An 18,262-nucleotide genomic window follows, 5' to 3' on the forward strand; every position below is an offset into this window, starting at 1 on the left:
ATTGTCTGCACGAATGATTACAAATGGAAAGTGAACTACACATAAAATATGATTAATTATTTATGTTAAACTAGTATAGAAACAGTTTTACTTTCGCAGCGTATAATAAATTTGTATTTATTTAGGCTGTGTCATTGATAACATTCCGAAAATCGATAATTTCGCTGACTATCGGAACCGGAACCGAACTTAGAAATGCTGTGTGGCTGAATCGCCTAAACTGTTAAGTTCAGATTGCGATCGCAAGCCCGAGGGAGTCATTTATCGAGAATACGAATTCAAAGTACATAAAATAATGAACATATTTAATGGTTATATTCTTGCATACTTTTGTTAGCTGCAAATAAAACCTTTCTATACATTCAAGAAAGGTCGAAGTATGCAATACACTTAGCATTTCAACAAAATATTAACAAGATGGCGCTGTGAGCTTTAGCATAAGCAATTCAAAGGCCTAAAGAATGCCCAGAAGATGGCGCAAATGATTAGGCATAATTCAAATATCGATAGCTTGTAGTGTCATCGACACATTTTACAGTAGCATAACAGCGCAGAGCGATAACAGCAGATACTTTTGTATCTGTTGAATATTGAACTTCAACGGCCCAACGATCAGTCGAGTTTGAACTTCAACAGGTGTTAAAACGCATTCGTTACGAGAGCAACGGTACCGCACACGATATATCGGTAACATAGGGAGCCAACGGCTTCACTTAACTAATAAAATGCCAATATATAGTTTAAATTAACCACATAGCTAAACTGATTTTTGAAAACGTGACAAAATATAAATTATATTAAAAAAAAATTCACGAAATAACAACTGCAGTGGTAGACAAAACCTTCAGATTAAGTTTGTGTGTTTTGCTTCGTTTTGGATAACGTTTGTGTGTTTATTTTAGCGATCATATTACAATTTGGATTACTTCGCTTCATTCGAGAGCAACGTATTTAACGCAGCCCCCAAAAACACGGTAAGTGTAGCTCTAAATATGCAAATTTACTCAGATGCAAAATTTGGTGGCAGCTCAAGTGCAGTTTCAGCCAGAGCCAGAGCCAGAGCCATAGACATTGAATTTGAATGGAAATGAGGGATGAGATTTCGTCATTTGCGAGTAGACAAACGCAGCACGAGTGCGAAAGCAACAACAAGCGATCAGAGATCAGACAACAAGAGTTTACTCGCTCTACCGCACGTGCTTGCCAAGTACGAGTCGCTCTTGCTTGTACGCGCGCTTGCTTGTGTGTGAGTGCGCGCGTGTGCGTGTGTGTGTGTGTGCATGCGAGAGTATGGGTGTGGAGTTGCTTGTCGTCTACCTACCTGTGGCTTCATTACCTGCCCGCTGTTGCCTTTGGCTGTGCAGTGCCATATCTAAAACATACCAAAACACACACACACACACATGCACTCAGAGCCAGCAGCTGCAGCAGTGTGTGTGTGTGTGTGTGTGTGTACTGTGTATGTATTAATGACATATAAATTTTTCAACTTAAGTCGGCATTATCTAAACATTTGCCGTTTTACTACTGAGCCAGCACTGGCCCAGTTCTCCCTCCGGCAATTTGGCAGCTTTATCAGACACAGACAGACAAAAAGACAGCCCAACTGTAACCGCAAAGATATGCACTTACTTGCACACACTTACAATATATATGACACTGTAGTGGACATATAGATGGACAAACATTTTCCAAACAACAAATGTGCCGAATAGCAAGAGAAATGAAAAGGTTTTTGCAAGTATACGAAGTCGTTATACACTCAACAAAAAAATTTGGTTTTAATATTGTCAAAAAACTACTAGAAAAAATATATTTTAATATTATTTTAATACGATATAATATTAAATGAAGGGTTTTACAAAAAAAAAGCATTTTATATAATAATAAAAGTAGACTTAGTTATTTTCTGGACAGCTTTTGTCTGCTTCATGTCAAAGCTGTTTTAGCCGCTGCTAGGGTATGTAAAGGTAGATTACACCTGTGTATGTGCCTGTGTGTCTGTGTGTGTGTGTGTGCATGCATATTCCATTACTCTTTTCCTTCAGAGTACTGGTGTTTGGTTGGGAAAGGGGTGCAGCGAGCGGGAGCGGGAAAAAAACCGGTAATGCATTCGAAAAGAAGTCACCTTCATATAAAACTTAACTCGCTGCAAGCCGAGGCAGCAGCGATGTTAAGTCCAGTAAAATCGTAAGACCCGACACTCGAGACCCGAGACCCGAGACACGAGACCCGAGACGCCCTGAACCCAATTCAAGATAGGTTTTAGCATTTCGCTGACATTCACCGGGAAACGGCAGCTGCAGCTGTGACATTATCAACCGCGGAATGCTATCTATCTTATAGGTGCGAACTTATCGGAGACAGCTGGTGCTGGAGCTTTCTTCGATGTTGTGCGGGAATGCACGTCAATAAAAGGAATGTGAATAAATTCAGTTGGGCTTAATGGTTAGCTATCGAAAATATTACCCGGCTATGCGCTGTGGCGACACCAATCACAAAATCACGAGCTATGTACATCAATAATTCCAAACAAGTTTTCAAACAAGTGTTTATTATTATTTGTTATTTTATTTTTCTTCTTTACAAATATACATTTAGATTCACGTCTAGAATTTCTTATCAATTTCGTGGCTGAGTGAAATATAATAAACGAACACAAGCACATATTACTTTTGTACATGCTCGTAAACTAATGGGTAATATATAACGTTAAGAGATATGAATTTATGTGCCTATACCTACACACACATAAATACCCCGTTTGGACACTTGGGAGGTGCGACATGATTACGTTAGGTAGGCAAACATTGACTGAAAACTAGGTGTGTTGCAATTCCATGAAAAAAAACGAGTGTTTTGTATGCAAATTGATTCGCACACAAGTCAATTAGCTGGGAACAGCAAGTCCTCGCTAAAGGCGCCAGTTCGAAAAGTTGCCAAAAATGATTCCCAAACACTTTAGCCAAATGTTGAATGAAATTTAAAAATTGGTTAAAAGTGCCTAAAATATGCCTGCAAATGTATTTGGCTGACAGAAGGAAACCTCTTCTGTTCTCCGAGTCGCTTTAGCCATGTCCAACTGTACGTCTATCCGCCTGTAGCTCAATATGAACTCATCGATCTCGACTTGAAATTTCAGATATATATTCTCCCTAACTGTACATAGAAATTGTTTATGATTATTTATTTGACATCTCTTCCCATACTTCTCAGAATATATATAAATATCGAGACTGTATTTTGAAGCATAAATCGAAGATTATAACAAACTCAAACTCCACCTGATACTGAAGGAGCTATAGCTTGGCTCTGTACCCAGGGTATCTGCTAGTCGTGCACTCCCGACTAGAGCACTCTTTACTTGCTTTTTCGTGTCAAGCTGCATCAGTACTGAGACCTTTCCATCATGTGGCTGTGTGTCGCCGGGGCTAGTGGCGACATTATCTTATCGCGATATGTTCCATAAGCCGGCCCACAGATAAAAAAAAATAAGATAGTGCTAACATAAACGAATAGAGTACAACTGACAGCAGCTCCGACGGCGTTTCGTGTGGCGGGCTAATTGAGGTCAGAGCACTCGGCTCGGGGCTGCCAGCACGAAACGGTAGCTCCTCCGATCTCTGGGCACACGATTGCTGCGGCTCTTGACTAGATGCCCGGGCTGTGCTCTGGGCCGAACGGCTCATAAAGAAGCTGGCTGCAAACATTGTTGCTGGCTCGGCTAGTTGAACTGCGCTTGGGAGGAGGGCAAATCTGTGAGCACTCTCTGGGCTTAAACTTTATGAGCAGCTTAACGAATTCGTCAAAGTGCCAGACAAACATTTGGCTAAATTAAATGTTGTTCAACGAGCTGGCAGTAACAACAGCAATTACAACAACAATAACAATTGCCAACTGGCAACTGGCAACTGGCGCAGCTTGTGTGTGGGCAAACTCGGTTAGTTGTATTCGCATTCAAAAAACAGAAACTTAAGTGTCGGCACATGCGGCGTATGCGTAATGCCAACTACACCTATACATCTAAATATATATATCTAAATATATCTATATACACATATATACACCCTGCACCGACCAGTTACTGCCTGCTTGTCACATCTTTGCGGCCATTAAATTAACATACTTGCCGTTTTTTAAAGAGCTTTAAAATGTCTTATCTGGAGAACCTAAACATATATATAAATATATTCGTAAACAGATCACGACAATTCGCTAAGACGAATATATGCAAATTGAGCATGAATTGAATTGAGAAAAAAAAATGTCTATATATATATAATCAGCTTGGATTTATTTATATCGTATAACTTCAGCAATATGTTTTTATAGGGTACCTCATAGTCGAGCGGCAGCCAAGCGCATCTAGTTCGCTAATTTGTTTATGGCTGTTGCCTAGTTAGAAAATCGGCGCATGACTGTCATGCCAAAATTGCGATTCTTTAAATAACGAATTATTATTATTTTAAGTGATTTTCGAGTATTTGGCAAGTGATGTCATATTGCCAAAATGCCCAAAGCCAACCGGAGTCGCTGCCAGTCCCAAACAGAGCGTGGAGTAAGTCAGAGCCAAATGCACTTTCCCGATACAAGACAATACGTACATGAATGTGGCTAAGGTAGGGTATGCTTAGGCGTATATGTTTTTTGTTTAATTGAGCGTGACTCAGACTGGCAGAGTACTCGAGAACGCATTTTACTGTGACATTTACCTTAACCCTGAGTTGAATCAATCAAGCCTGACTGCGAGATTAATCGATGGCAAATAATTAATCAGTTTCTGCAACGGTCTCAGACTCTTGGACTCGTGCCATTCTCCACCTCGCTGCCCTCGGATCAGATCAAGGCAAGTGACAAACTCCGTGGCGACGTGCCGAGGCATTTGTTAACATACTTGGAGGTGCATTTCGGTGTCGCCATAATTGAATTTCTATTGCAGCGGATCTTGACTTTCACTGGCCAACCATTTGCTTAGGCCAAATACATACAAATTTCTTGGCTGGTGTACCCTATTTGTATGCACTTGTAGAGGGTATTTTATAAGCTTTATGCATATATAGATAAATGCCTGATCAGTCTCAACATTAAGGAGATATAACAGCGTCTATATAGAGCCGCAGTCTTACAGCTATTATCACGAAACTTTGGCTAGGTTCTATATCATATAGCTGACATAGAAACGATCGGCTTAAATATAAGATCTGTTCTGACAAGGTATTTGCTCTTCAAGATATCAAGGTTCCGAGCCTTACTTCGCTGACATATTAGAAAAATCGTGTCTACATCGGACTATTCTATTATTATAAAATCTATTATATAGAAATCTTTTCTGTTCTTTCAACATATTTTGAAATACTATGAACTTGACTATGCTGCTTGAACAAACTCTATCTGATATAAATCCTAAGTTCATTTAATTTCTCTTTAAAAATATATAGGTTGGTTGGAATTGTGTGATCAGATGCGGCTGGTCTGCTTCATACGATTTGCATATATTTAAATAAAACACATTTTTTTTCTCTTTCAAATTGACATGTCACATCGCATAGGTATTTATGTAAATACTTTCACAGTCGAGATCATGACAAATGCATAAGCTAATATATATTTTATTTACACATATTAGTCGCAATCATAAATTACGTATTAAGCCAAACACAGCCAGGTCTGCTCTTGCGGCCAAAACAGAGGCGTCTGTGAAACGGCCTGGCATATGGCTTGGTCTGGCCTGGTCTGGCCTGGCCTGGTCTGGCCTGGTCTTGTCTGGGCTGGGCTGGTCTGGATTGCTGGATGGCTAATGAAATGCAACGATTTTGATTTGCCGAACTCAGATCCAGACGCAGAGACTTGCCGTGGTGGGCCCCTAAATGAGTCAGTGTAAAAGGCGGCGGGGCGGGGCGGTGCGGCGTGTATATTTGTGTGGTTACGTGCACCGCTAGCCGTCTGTCGATTTGTCCGCTTTGGATACCGGCAACAGCTACGTGCGGTTGGTTGCGAGGAATGTGGACGTGGCCAGCGACAGTGTTGGCTTTAAGCATGGCTCCGACTCTGATTGTGGTTCTCTGGCTGGGCTGTGGCGCACGCCTGCGCTGGCAGCTACAGAAATGACATTTCAGATTCCATTTCTGCACTTAATTAATTCAGAGATCGACGAATTTCAGTTTCGACTTGTTCGGCATTCAACTTCACAGCATGCCAATGCTAATATGGCAAGCCTCGAAGTAAGGGCGAGGTCCACGTACTGCGCGCTGGAGTAAGGCATTTGAATTTCAAGACCGCACGCTGATAATGGCTGCAATTTGACAGGCAAAAAGTTAATGCTAGTCAATTGGTATAACATTTTAATATTTGCGACGTCAATACTCATAAATATATTGAGTGCATTGCGAGTATTAGCACGTTGACAGTCTCATGAACTCAACTCCGCCAAAGCCCCTGCAATCTTACAGCAACTACGTGCTGACAGGCACCACTCGAGTCTGTCTGTCCACATATCTAGCAAAAGTTAGCTTTGTTTTCGCAAAGGTCCCAAACAAAGGCAACAATATAATCGCTTCATTTTCATAGGCATGGGAAAACCTAGTATTGCGCCTGGGTCTGGGTCTGGGTTTGGGCCTGGGTGCAAAGTTGAATGTGTGTCACATTATCGTCAAAGCTCGGCCCAAAAGTCACACTTGGGTGTGGAAAAATATGTTTTTTTTTTTTAGCGCACAATAAAAACTATTTTTGCTCCTAATGTCGCATGATCCAGTCTGGACTGGGGTCATCTCTACTGAATGCCAAGTTTTTTCAAGTACACGCGTGCGCGGTTAAGGAACTGGCAGCCGGTTTTGGGTTTTTAGTAACTTAATTTATGCGCCGTTTCCTGCCAATAATCGGTGCATGTATTACTATATATATATATATATGCATATTGTTAAAATTAAAACAAAGCACAATCATGTGCCCGCTTAATATGGCAAATATGCATATGCCTCCGTAATGAGAGACTTGTCTTGGCATCAATTAAGGCCCAGGGCAAGGAAACAGAGCATAAATTGTGCATTAAGCTTTCGAAATATCTTACGAAAATCACTTAACAATCTTGTAATAACTTTCCTGATAAATACAAGCAGCAAATGAAATGAGAAACAAGAAATATGGTATACCTGAGCTGACCAATGGCCGGCGGGCAGCTCGGCAGCACGGCAGCTCGCTCCAACCCTTTCTCAACTCAGATAACATTTTATCAGCACAAAATGTTGTAGCAGAAAATGCTGGGCAATTGAAATTTTAAGCTCGATTAATCACATGTGCCGTCGTCTACCATAAAGTATTGTCTACCAGGCCAGGGACTTTCAGCGCGGGATCATTCAACGATAAGCAAAGCCCCTTCGTTGACAGCTGCCCGTGATGTACATACATACATACATACATACGTACATACATCCATACATACATATATTTCTGTACTTGACAATGTGCTCTCGTTGATATCTACGCAGAATGCTTTGTCAGCAAATATGCAATCTCTCTGTAAAGTGCACGCTTCCAGCTCACCTTTTAATCCTGATTAATTGCATAAATTTCGAAATCTCACGACTTGCGAGCATAACATGATTTTTACCCACACATTTTGACCCCAATTTCTCAGGAACCAAAAAAAAAAAACAAAAATGCGCTTCATAAATACAATTTGGTTGACCCAAATTAAGGGCCAGAATTTATTATTCAAGCACTGCCAAATCGATTATCCACGCAAAAACCTAAAGCTTTCGCGTTTCTTGTAGCCAGGAATGTTTGCGAATTAAATATTAAAGAATTCACGTATTTCTTAATTATTATAAATATTGTATGTAACAGATTGCGCAATTAATTGCATTTCTTAATGTTCTCAGAACGTAGTTAAATACAAAATAATAAAAGCAAAAATAAATTGTTAAATAAGTGGAATTTTAAGCTATTCGAATTTTCTCGTACTCTTCATTATATAAAATATTAAATAATTTTTTATAATTAAATACTTTTATTTTAGCTAAACTTCGAGTTTTTTAAATTTAAAAAAATATTCTCGAACAAAGAAAAGAAAACTGTTTGGATTTGCGCAAAGTTAGATTTGAGTTACTTTGGCTGGCAAAATTTGTTCGAATATATACTTATATATATTATTATATTTATCAGATAAACTGAAAAATCAAGATTCTGTCAAGAGTTTATTATAGTTGTTAACAAGCTGGCGGCAAGCACGTGTTCTTACTACCAAATAAAATATATTATATTAAATGAATATTCTTATTCCTCTTCATTAGCCTTGCTTAGCACATTGCTGTGTGAACGAAATCAAAGAAATCCCATTTCGAGGCAGTTTTTTATGGCACTTTTTAAATTCAGCACATGACTGCTAATCATGAGCATCAATGGGCACAGTGGCAGCCGGCAGTAATGTCTCCATTGCGGGGTAGATGACTTACTATCGGGCAGTGTAGTTTCGCTTTAACTGTGACTGAAATATGCCTTTTTTCGGCGGTGCGCTATTTGCAAAGTAAATTGAAATTGTTTTTAGCAAGAATTCAAAAAACTCGAAATATCATCTGTCGGGCCTGTTCTGGGTCTGGCTTATAGCTTGACTCGGACTCGGACTCGAACTCGTACTCGAACTCGGACTTTGACGCTGGCTTGGAAGGTCTGTGACGTTTTTGGCTTCGACAGCAGCTGCTCGAGAGTTGACTTCGGGCTACCGCGGTCAGCTCTGTTGCTCCGAGTCGCAATTTCCAGCCGAAAACCAGTCTGGCCATCTCTTTAAGCCGCTTTGTTGCTGCGGCGGCGGCTGTTCAACAGTTTCCCCCTTCTTTTTTATCTTTTTTGTGTGGACTCTGTGTGTCTCTGGTTGTGTGTGTATTTGTGTGTGTGTGTGTGTGTGTGTGTGCTCATGTGTGTGGTCAAATGTCGGCATTTTTTATGTGCACGCCTTGAGCAATTTTTCCATTGTACGAGCTTGTTGTCGTCTTACGCTTCTGCAACTCTCATATAAAACATTTTTAGCACAAAACTTAACGTCGCAGAAATTATGACGAGTAGTTGGAATTATCTGTATACATGCATCAGGGCTGGAAAACAAAAAAATGTCGCTGGTTCGGTTCGGGGCTTAAAACAACTCATTGACTTGAGGTTCGGTTCGTGAGCCAGAGCTTTATGTATGTAGTTTTTGTATCTAGTTTCATCCTTCAATTCTTCTTTTAGTTTTATATAAAACATCAATTGTATCTATCTTATTTAGAATTGCCCATTCTACTGAAAGTATGGCAAGTCTTATATATTTTCATACAGAAATCGTGGGCTATATTTGAGCTCTACGCATAATTAGCAGCTGCAAAATATGGTTGGATAAATCCAAGCACCAGCTATTTATGCTTTGGAGTTCATTGTTTCTCAATAGTTATTGAATGTATGTTAAAAGTGTTTCAGTTTGGGTTCACGTTCCGGTTCGTTTCATGAAACGGAACCGGTTCGTAACCCGTTAATATTTAAAAGTCGTTCAGCTTGCTTCCCAAATATTCAATTGTAATTGCAGCTACAAATGATAGAGATTGTCTATATGTAGAGCTGGATTTGTTGCGGCTTTTGCTTTTATTCTGGCAGCTTAATAACAAATTATAAAACATATCACGCTGCCAGGGGCTGTTAATGAAGTGTCAATAAACGGGATTAGGTCGTGATCAAGGTGCGCCAAAAACCTGTAATCAAGACGCTGAAACGTAAAAACAGCAAAACACACTCATTTCGTCTTACTTAATGGACAGATTTTCAATTAAGATTTAACTTAGAAAGATTGCATATTATTTTGCCTGACATGTACGCATTACATTGACAACATTGCGGAATTACTTCCGCTGCAGTTTTTTTGTTTCTTTCATTTTGTTCTCTTCCAAAGGAACAACAGATTGTCCTTTGCGTCTACCTGCTGTTTACCGGGTACACAAAATACACGAACACATGCTCAGAAGGTGACTGGGCTCTCATTTCACTTCCTGTTCAAAAGCGAATACCTCGAATACCCTGGCTATTTTTAACGAGACAACTCAATCGAGTCTACACACAAAGCACCCACGCACATACATTGTCTGAGTGTCTGAGTGTGTGTGTGTATTTCGATTGAATTTTTGGGTTCATAATTTGAAATCTTAAGCCACTGTCAAGGCGAAACTACCTAGGCTACCCTCACTAAACGGTCAATGGTGTCGCCGCGACTCGTCGAGAGACCTTGTGACGCATGCGCAGATCGCCGATCGCCGATCTCTCGTACAGAGTTGCTATTAGAATTTTGTTGTAAATATATACTATTTATCATAGCATGGCACACCCAATTTCGAATCGACTGCGCCCAAAATGACTTTGATAACTTTCATGGGGCAGACACCAGCTGGTGCTGCTCCACATGCAGTCGCCGCCAGATGACATTTTGTTATTGTCTCCGGCGTTGTTTGTAACATGAAACTGCGGCTGTTGCTCTTGAGGGGGCCAGACGAATGCGGGTGTGCCAGCTGGAGCCGTAGCCACATGGGAAAAGTCTATCGGTCAAACCGATCGTTCGACCGCGCTCGTGTTGACAAAACCCAAGTTGGGTATCGTTTGATAATAAATAAATAACTACATAAATTCGAACCCGTCGAAATGCACATTTGATTCTTTTTCTTTACCAACAAAACGCAGTTTTGTCAACAATTTTTTGACATACGATACTTTTGGCCATATTTTAAATCGTAACTGTGATCCATGGTTTCCGGGTTCGAGCTTTACACAAATATCGTTTATATAGTTCAAGCTGTGTTTTGGCCCCCAACTAAACTAATCGACTAAATAACTGTTTTATAGGCCACACAAGAACGCAGCGGCTGAGCTTCTTCTTACCTTGTTTATATGTACAGGAAATATAGGAAATTTATAGTGCAATCTCAATGATATTTGCAGGGCTCAAGAATGGCATAGAAAAGTGAATAGATACCAAAAATGAACTCTTTTCCAAAAAAAGAAACTATTCGAGAACCAATATATTAAGATTGGTGTATTTGGGTCTTATTGTTTGCGATTTATGGTGAAAATATATATCTAATGTTATAATGGAACTGGGACTAACTTTTAAGGTATTCGAGCAACTTTTAAGCTAGAAAAGTACGTGTTGTTTCCATAGGAATGTTCATGTAAGCTTGTTTATAAACCATACTCGTGTGGAATACCAAATTGGTTATGAGCAATAATCATTTACTTAATGCGAAAAATTTTCTGTTCAGGAAATACAAGTTGGGAATTTTTAGCCATATCTGTGGGTTATACATATATCTAAATTCTTGAATAGAAAGAAAGTTAAAATTAAAACCTTGTTTGGTTACCTTTGTATTGTTTTACGTAAGCTGTTGACTTCCGTCCCTGAGGTGTGTTTGCCTATTAAATAAATATTAACCGGCTTGAAGTTAGGAATGTATATCAGCCCCAAGTTAATGATATGCACAACACAAAAATCCACTCGGATCTGTTTATGCATATCATCCATCCATATAATGCGAAAGTCAACAAATGCGACGTACGTCGAAAGTAAACAGGGAGCAAAAAAAAAAATAAAAAACAGTTGTTGAGAACTTTCTGAGACAGATAATGGCAGAGCTTGAATGAAGCTAGTATAAGGTTGACAGTTGGCGCAGATGTATCCAGATACAATTTAGTTCAATCGATATACAGAAAAACATATGATGATGAATTGGTTGACTCATGATTTCCGACTCGTAGCTGATTTGCATACACGTACAAGTATGGCCAGTGCCCGTACCGGTTTTAACATATTTTCTAAACTTGAACACACACAAACTTCAGCTTCATTGCAATAGCAAATGGAATTAATTATGGTATCGTGTCGACGTGTACGGCGCCTCAGATCACCAACAAACGGCAACTCCTCCATTGAAACCCAGTCCAGATACGCGGACGCAGACGCAGTTGCTGGCACAGCCGAATGGAGTTCAAAGCGAGCTTCGTGACTCGACGAAAAGCTGGCAATAGGCAATAGGCCCGCCCGCCTTGGACCTAAAAACCTAAACACGTTTACTGCCATGCCGGTCCACAGAGCTGAGTTTTCCCTCGGGGAAAACTGAGCCAGCAGCTCGGCCTGGCCACCTTGGCTTATGCATATGTATCTGTATCTGCATCTGTATCTGTATCTGTATCTGTATCTTTATCTGCAACTGTAACTGTATCTGTGACTGCACACACGCATTTGTTTATGTATGTGAAAGTCGCAGCCGTTCGGGCGTTGCAAGCAGTCGCAGTCGAGTTGACACCCACGCAAATTGTGGCAGACAAAAGCGATTTAATGGATACAATCGATAAGTATCTCAACATCTACTGCCACGGCGAGCTGTGTGTGTGTGTGTGTGTGTGTGTGTGTATACGTACGTCTAATTAAACGACTTACATGCCGTGTGGGTATCCATATAGTATAGCCACTCGATATGGTCATTCATTATAGATAAATGCCATTTTTTTTTCGCTCTTGCCATTGGCGCCGCAAATAATTTAACTGCGCATTTGCATTTGCAAAAAATTCTAGCTTTGTGTGTGTGTGTGTGTGTATGTGTGTTTGTATGTATCTGTATCTGCCCTACTGAACAACAAATTGAACTTAAGCGCTTTTTGTTTACCACATTGCCCGACTTCGGTTTATATACGGATAATTATTTGGTTTGTTCGAAAAAAACCAATGCAAGTCGAGCCGAGTCCATTGGGAATTGGGTTCGGATTGCTCGCCGCACAAAACACGATCTCCACTTGGCCGGACTTATATACAAACATGTACAAATGTCACTTGGGACAATATTTATGCATATTTATTCATATGTTTATGGCTGTGGTCTGCCTCGCCAGGCGCCTTTTGCCACATGAGAAGCTAGAAATCAAACACGAGTTTCTCAATAGACGTTAATTATTATGCACGCAAACAAAAGTTTGTTCCCGTAAAGAATATTTGCTTTTTATTTAATGGATATTATTTTACGATATAGTGAACCCATTTGTGTTAGTGTAAAATCACGTCTCGAGAACTGGCAATCAATAATGCATATGCTGTTGCCCTTTGACAGCACTTGAAAGTAGATAACTTATCACTTCTGATTAAGTCTTAAATGAAGTGCACTATTATTGGAAAAAACAGGAAATACAAACAAACAAGTTTTGCTTTTAAAGGTGACTACTCGACAAACAATACTCTTGATCTGCATTCAGCTTCAATTACTTATTGCAGGAAATTGTTTGTGTATGGTATTTATTTAAATTAAACTAAATTCAAATGTTTTTAAGCGAATTTTTGCATTCTCCAATACCTGTTCCAAATGTTGTCGTACAGATAAAGTCCCCAGTATTGCTTAAAATAACATGTATATTTGCATTGGCAAGCGATATTTCAGCGAGTCAGAGCGGAAAGTACCGGGTTTGCCAGCGCAAAAGGAAAGTAATTGTTTGCCAAATCAGAAATTTGTTAAATTTTGCCAAATTCTGACTAACAAATCGAAAATATCGAGAGATTCATTGCGTTGTTTATCAACAGCACGTAACTGATAAGCAAACAGTTCCCAAAAACAGCTATCGCTTTGAGTAAAAACTGCCCCCATCCCTCTCTATTGGCGTCCCAGGATCGAGCCAAAGCGTATGTGCCAATGAGTTTAGCATTCGCATTTGCATATAATGACATCAACTGCTCGCATCGAGACGCGCTAATTGAGTGTATCAACAGAATACTTACCAAGTGCCCACTTTAGTGTTGTCTTTCACGACAATCCAAGCACGTCAGCAGCCTTCCAATAGCCGGATACTGAATTAAACAAAATATAACGAGTTTGAACCCGAAACTTCGCTCATAAAACCTTTGATTCTCAGCCAGAAGGTATGGTTGAATGGGTGGCTCCCGAAGATCTTTGAATAAGTTTCAAGTTGGTAAGCAAAAAATGCCAAACAATTGTCTTCCGCTAATCTTCCACCCTTTCGAGTGGAATTTTAAAATGCTGCGCTTTCTGTGACACAGAAGATATCTATGTCGCGAATTTCCGCATGCTTGAATCATTCAGTCAGACACTCGGTAAAAAAATCAACCGAACAGTCAGTCATTCAGTCAGGACAAACCTCTCCTATGTGGAGGTCTCTTCTACACTCCAAGTGAGTGTGCGCCAGGGCAATTCATATCGTACTCTTTATTCGTGTTGTTTTTTTTTGAATAAACGTTTTTTCTTTTATCTACTGAGATAAGATAAGCTTTGATATCACTAGCATTCTCGGTATAGCAATGAACAGTTCCGTGGGTATTTTATGTGGACCCAGGGGAAGTCTCAAGGGTTTAAAAGTTGACATAAGGAAGCAGATTATATTGTGTCTGATATCATCATAGCCAAGTCTTTGTTTTCTGTTCCGTTTCAGTAAGTTAACATTAAAGATGGGTCGCCAGTCAAGACTGGTGTTGCTGCTGGCCATCTCCCTGGCTGTGCTGCATGTGAGCCACTCGATCAAGGCCGCCAGGACAGTGCCCGATGAGCCGCTGAGCAATGAAATCTTTTCCGACGAGGAGCTCGATGCTAAAAAGGTAGGCATCAAAATTTCCACGCCCAAGGTGAAGGAGCTGCCCGTCGATACGACAACAACAAGGGCAAAGAAGTCAGAGAGCTTGGCCTCAAGGCTGCCGGTCAGCGATGAGACATTGAACGATCTGGTGGAGGCAGCCAAGCACAGTGTTGCCCTCGCTGAGGATCCGCGCTTCAACAAAATGCTGCCGGACCGTCTAAAGCCGGAGAATGCCACGAGCAGCAAGAACAGCACCGACGAGAACTACGAGTATGATGAGAATTACGATTATGATATGTACAACTACGACAGCTCCGAGTCCGAGCAAGACGACGACGATGTCAAGGATACGACCAGCGTGCGCCCCAAAAAGGCCAAGCCCAGTAAGACGAGCACGCCCAAGCTGCATCCCATTGAGGAAAGCACCTCCTCCAAGGTAAGTCGTAATCTCTTGTTCAGTTTGTGGAAACTCTAACCCATTAAATACGCTCGCAGGCCAAGATCAGCGAGGATGATGTTAATGACAATAAAATTGATAGCGACTCAGCCTCTGTAAATCAGGACGATATTGGGGTTGATGAAGATGATGATGATGATGATGATGACGACGAGGATGATGATGATGATGAGTAAGTCAGAGTCATAGCTGGAATTTTTCGGCCTTGTCCATTCAAAGTTGTTACTTCAAATAATTAACTTGCACTCATTTTTGACAACTTCTAGCTCCGACTTTGACGACGAGACGGACAAGCTGACGGATGAGGAGCAGGTCGTCTTTAGCGAGAATGTACCGTGCCCCAGGTACTGCACCTGCTCGCATAACATCAACAGCTACCTGGTGGCCACCTGCAGCAGGTTTGTAGACCCATTCCAAGCAACCAAGCTAGTCGATTAAGTCTGTGCTATTTGTTAGATTGGACCCTGGCACGCAAAAGTTCGGCTCGGATATCACCGATTTGGTGGTTACTAATGTGGGTCCCAAATACCCAATCTTGCTGGGCCCCAAGTTTTTCCTGCAGCTGGGCTTGAAGTATGTTGCCTCTATCAAGATCGCCAATTGCACCATCGAATACATGCACCCGGAGGCTTTCCATGGCTTGGATGAGCTTTATGCCGTCAATATGACTGATGTTGGGGTGGCAATTATTAATCCGGACACATTTGCCCAGAACAAGAAGCTGCGCATGCTGACCATCTCCGGAAACGATCTGAGCGTTATGTCCACTCTCCATTACCTGATAAAGGTAGGTTGTACAAACTCTAGAAATCGATTGCATTAAAATTCTCCCTTTAGTCTTCCAGCATCGAGGAGCTGGACCTTTCGCGCAACAATCTAATGGAGTTGAATCCCAGCGCGTTTTCGAAGCTCACCAACATAGTATACATAAGCCTGGCCCAGAATAACTTGCAGAAGATACCCGAGAATGTATTCGAGACAGTTGACAGCATCGAAGAACTGGACTTGTCCTACAATTCGCTGAAGGAACTTCCAGCCAACGTCTTCAATGGCACAGCTTTGTCGATATTACATCTGAAGTATAATTCTTTCACTGGCGATTTGCACTTTGGAGTGAAGGACCTTCAGCAATTGGACTTGAGCTTCAATTCCATTGTTCATGTGCATCATAGCATGTTTGACAAAATGCCCGGTTTGACTAATCTGAATCTGAAGGGCAATGGCATCACCAAAATTCAGCCAGACTCATTCCTTACGCTGGAGACCCTGCGCCACATTGACTTGTCAATGAACGAACTGGACCAGGTCTCCAGCATGCTGTTCTTCAAGAACGCAGAGCTGGACGTTATTCGACTGAATGACAATCCCCGATTGAGTCAGCTGCCAACTGACGGTTTCCTTAGCTCGAACGGCATCTTCACCGTCTACTATTTGGATCTTTCTAGCTGTGCCGTTGGCGCTCTGGGACACAAGACCTTCTCGACAATGCCGCACTTGACCACACTGAAGCTGGCCTGGAACAACATTAACAATCTGCCCCAGGCAACGTTCGCCAATCTTACCAAGCTCATTGACCTGGACTTGAGCAACAATCTGATTTCACAATTTGATGATCTCCTCTTTATTGAAAACAACGAGATTACTAAGCTTAACCTGGCCGGCAACCCCATTACCAAACTATCTGTGCGCCTTTTCATGCCACTCCGACAGCTCCGATCTCTTGACGTGAACGACTGTGAACTGACCTCGTTGCTCACCGACAAACAGTTCGGTGTCGACTATAAGTTCTTTGAGACTCTGCGCTCCTTCAATGCGTCCAACAATTCGATCAAGAGGATATCCGAGTCTGATGTTAAGGTCTTTAAGAACCTGCGCTCTTTGGATATTACCCATAATCCATTGAAGTGCGATGAGGACTTCCAACAATTTATCAGCTATGTCTCGTTGCACACACAAATGATGCCCAAGAAAATGCCAGCGCTGGCCAATCTGGAGGATCTCGCCTCCGTCTTTCAAATTGAATCGCAGGTCGGTTGGGCGCAGCTGGCTCAGGAGGTATGCAGGCACAGTAATATATCAACCGATGAGGAAGAGGATCTGGAGAAGCGCTTAGAGGAGAGCGAGAAGAAACTGGACGATGACGAAAACCAGTTGCTCAGCGTTATGGACAAGAGCGTCCTGGATAAGACCAAGCTGAGCAACATGCAAAACATAATGAAGGGCTCGGCTAGCTCTGAAGACAAAGATAAGGATAAGGACTCCGACAGCGCTGAGGAGGACCTGAACAATGGCGGCGAGGAAAAAGAAACCAATGACTTCGCATACGAGGACAGCGAGTACGATGATGATAGCGACAGCGATGAAGAGGATGATGAGCAGACCAACAAGCAGAATGAAAAGACAAAGACCGAAAACGCTTTCAAGAAATACATCGAAACCGAACTGAAGCCCATGATCAAGGATCAGGGTCTTAAGGTTGAGGAGGTGGATATTTCTAAGGAAACCAACGAAACCTTCATGCTAGGTTTGTAACTTTTTCTATCCTTTTCCTATTCTTGTCTCTAATTATCTCTGAATGTTTATTATAGACAAGCTCGGCATTGACAGCGATGAGGAGGAGATCATCATTGAGCGTGGTCGCATTTACTACAACAGCTCCAACTATTTAATACCAACCATTATTGTGGTCACCTGCCTGCTAGTGATTCTCCTGGGCCTCGCCAAGATGGTCGCTATGATTCTGCGCAAGCGCGGCGAACGCTATCGTATGGCCATATTGGCATCGAAGAACTCCTTCGTGTACCAGAAACTCACCGAGGATATTGTGAAACCGACTAGCAACGAGCCAAAACAACCAAAGGTGCACCGATACGCGCCCATCAATCAGGTCTAAGTCCCAACCGCACAGCAGTTAGTTAGCAGTTAGCTCCGGGGACTTCGTTTGAGTGCGGAGCGCGGTAGTCGAGTGTGTTGCGCTGTTTTTTTAATTTATAAGTTAATTCATAGTTAAACACGTGGAAATTCCAAGCAAAAGGTCATGAAATACAAAATACAAGAACAACAAACAGTAATAATAATAATTCATCAAATAAACGGTTCAACTCGACTTTCAAATCCAACTCAAGTCAAGTTTAACCGTTTGTCAACACTGACAGAAACACAGAGCTCCCAAGTGGAGCGTGAAAAAGTATTAGCAAAAACTGAAAGAAAATACTGAGAAATAACCCCCCC

General features: G+C 41.4%; 1 protein-coding gene across 2 annotated transcripts; it reads left to right on the forward strand.

Moving 5' to 3' along the window:
• The first annotated feature begins 615 nt into the window (after positions 1-615).
• LOC115761138 lies at positions 616-18,096 on the forward strand. 2 transcript variants are annotated; one of them, XM_030702798.1, is made up of 8 exons: positions 616-687; positions 903-974; positions 14,434-15,010; positions 15,070-15,203; positions 15,298-15,429; positions 15,488-15,818; positions 15,869-17,555; positions 17,620-18,096. In XM_030702798.1, exons 3-8 carry the CDS (start codon positions 14,450-14,452, stop codon positions 17,922-17,924), a joined length of 3,150 nt encoding a protein of 1,049 aa, XP_030558658.1. In that variant the 5' UTR covers positions 616-687; positions 903-974; positions 14,434-14,449; the 3' UTR covers positions 17,925-18,096. The 2 variants fall into 2 exon arrangements, with proteins under 2 accessions (XP_030558658.1, XP_030558659.1); XM_030702799.1 differs by having other exon boundaries at positions 650-667.
• The last annotated feature ends 166 nt before the right edge of the window (positions 18,097-18,262 follow it).

This window comes from Drosophila novamexicana, unplaced genomic scaffold, assembly GCF_003285875.2.
Source record: "Drosophila novamexicana strain 15010-1031.04,08,12 unplaced genomic scaffold, DnovRS2.1 tig00000462-arrow-pilon, whole genome shotgun sequence".
In the NCBI taxonomy this organism is placed as follows: Eukaryota; Metazoa; Arthropoda; class Insecta; order Diptera; family Drosophilidae; genus Drosophila; species Drosophila novamexicana.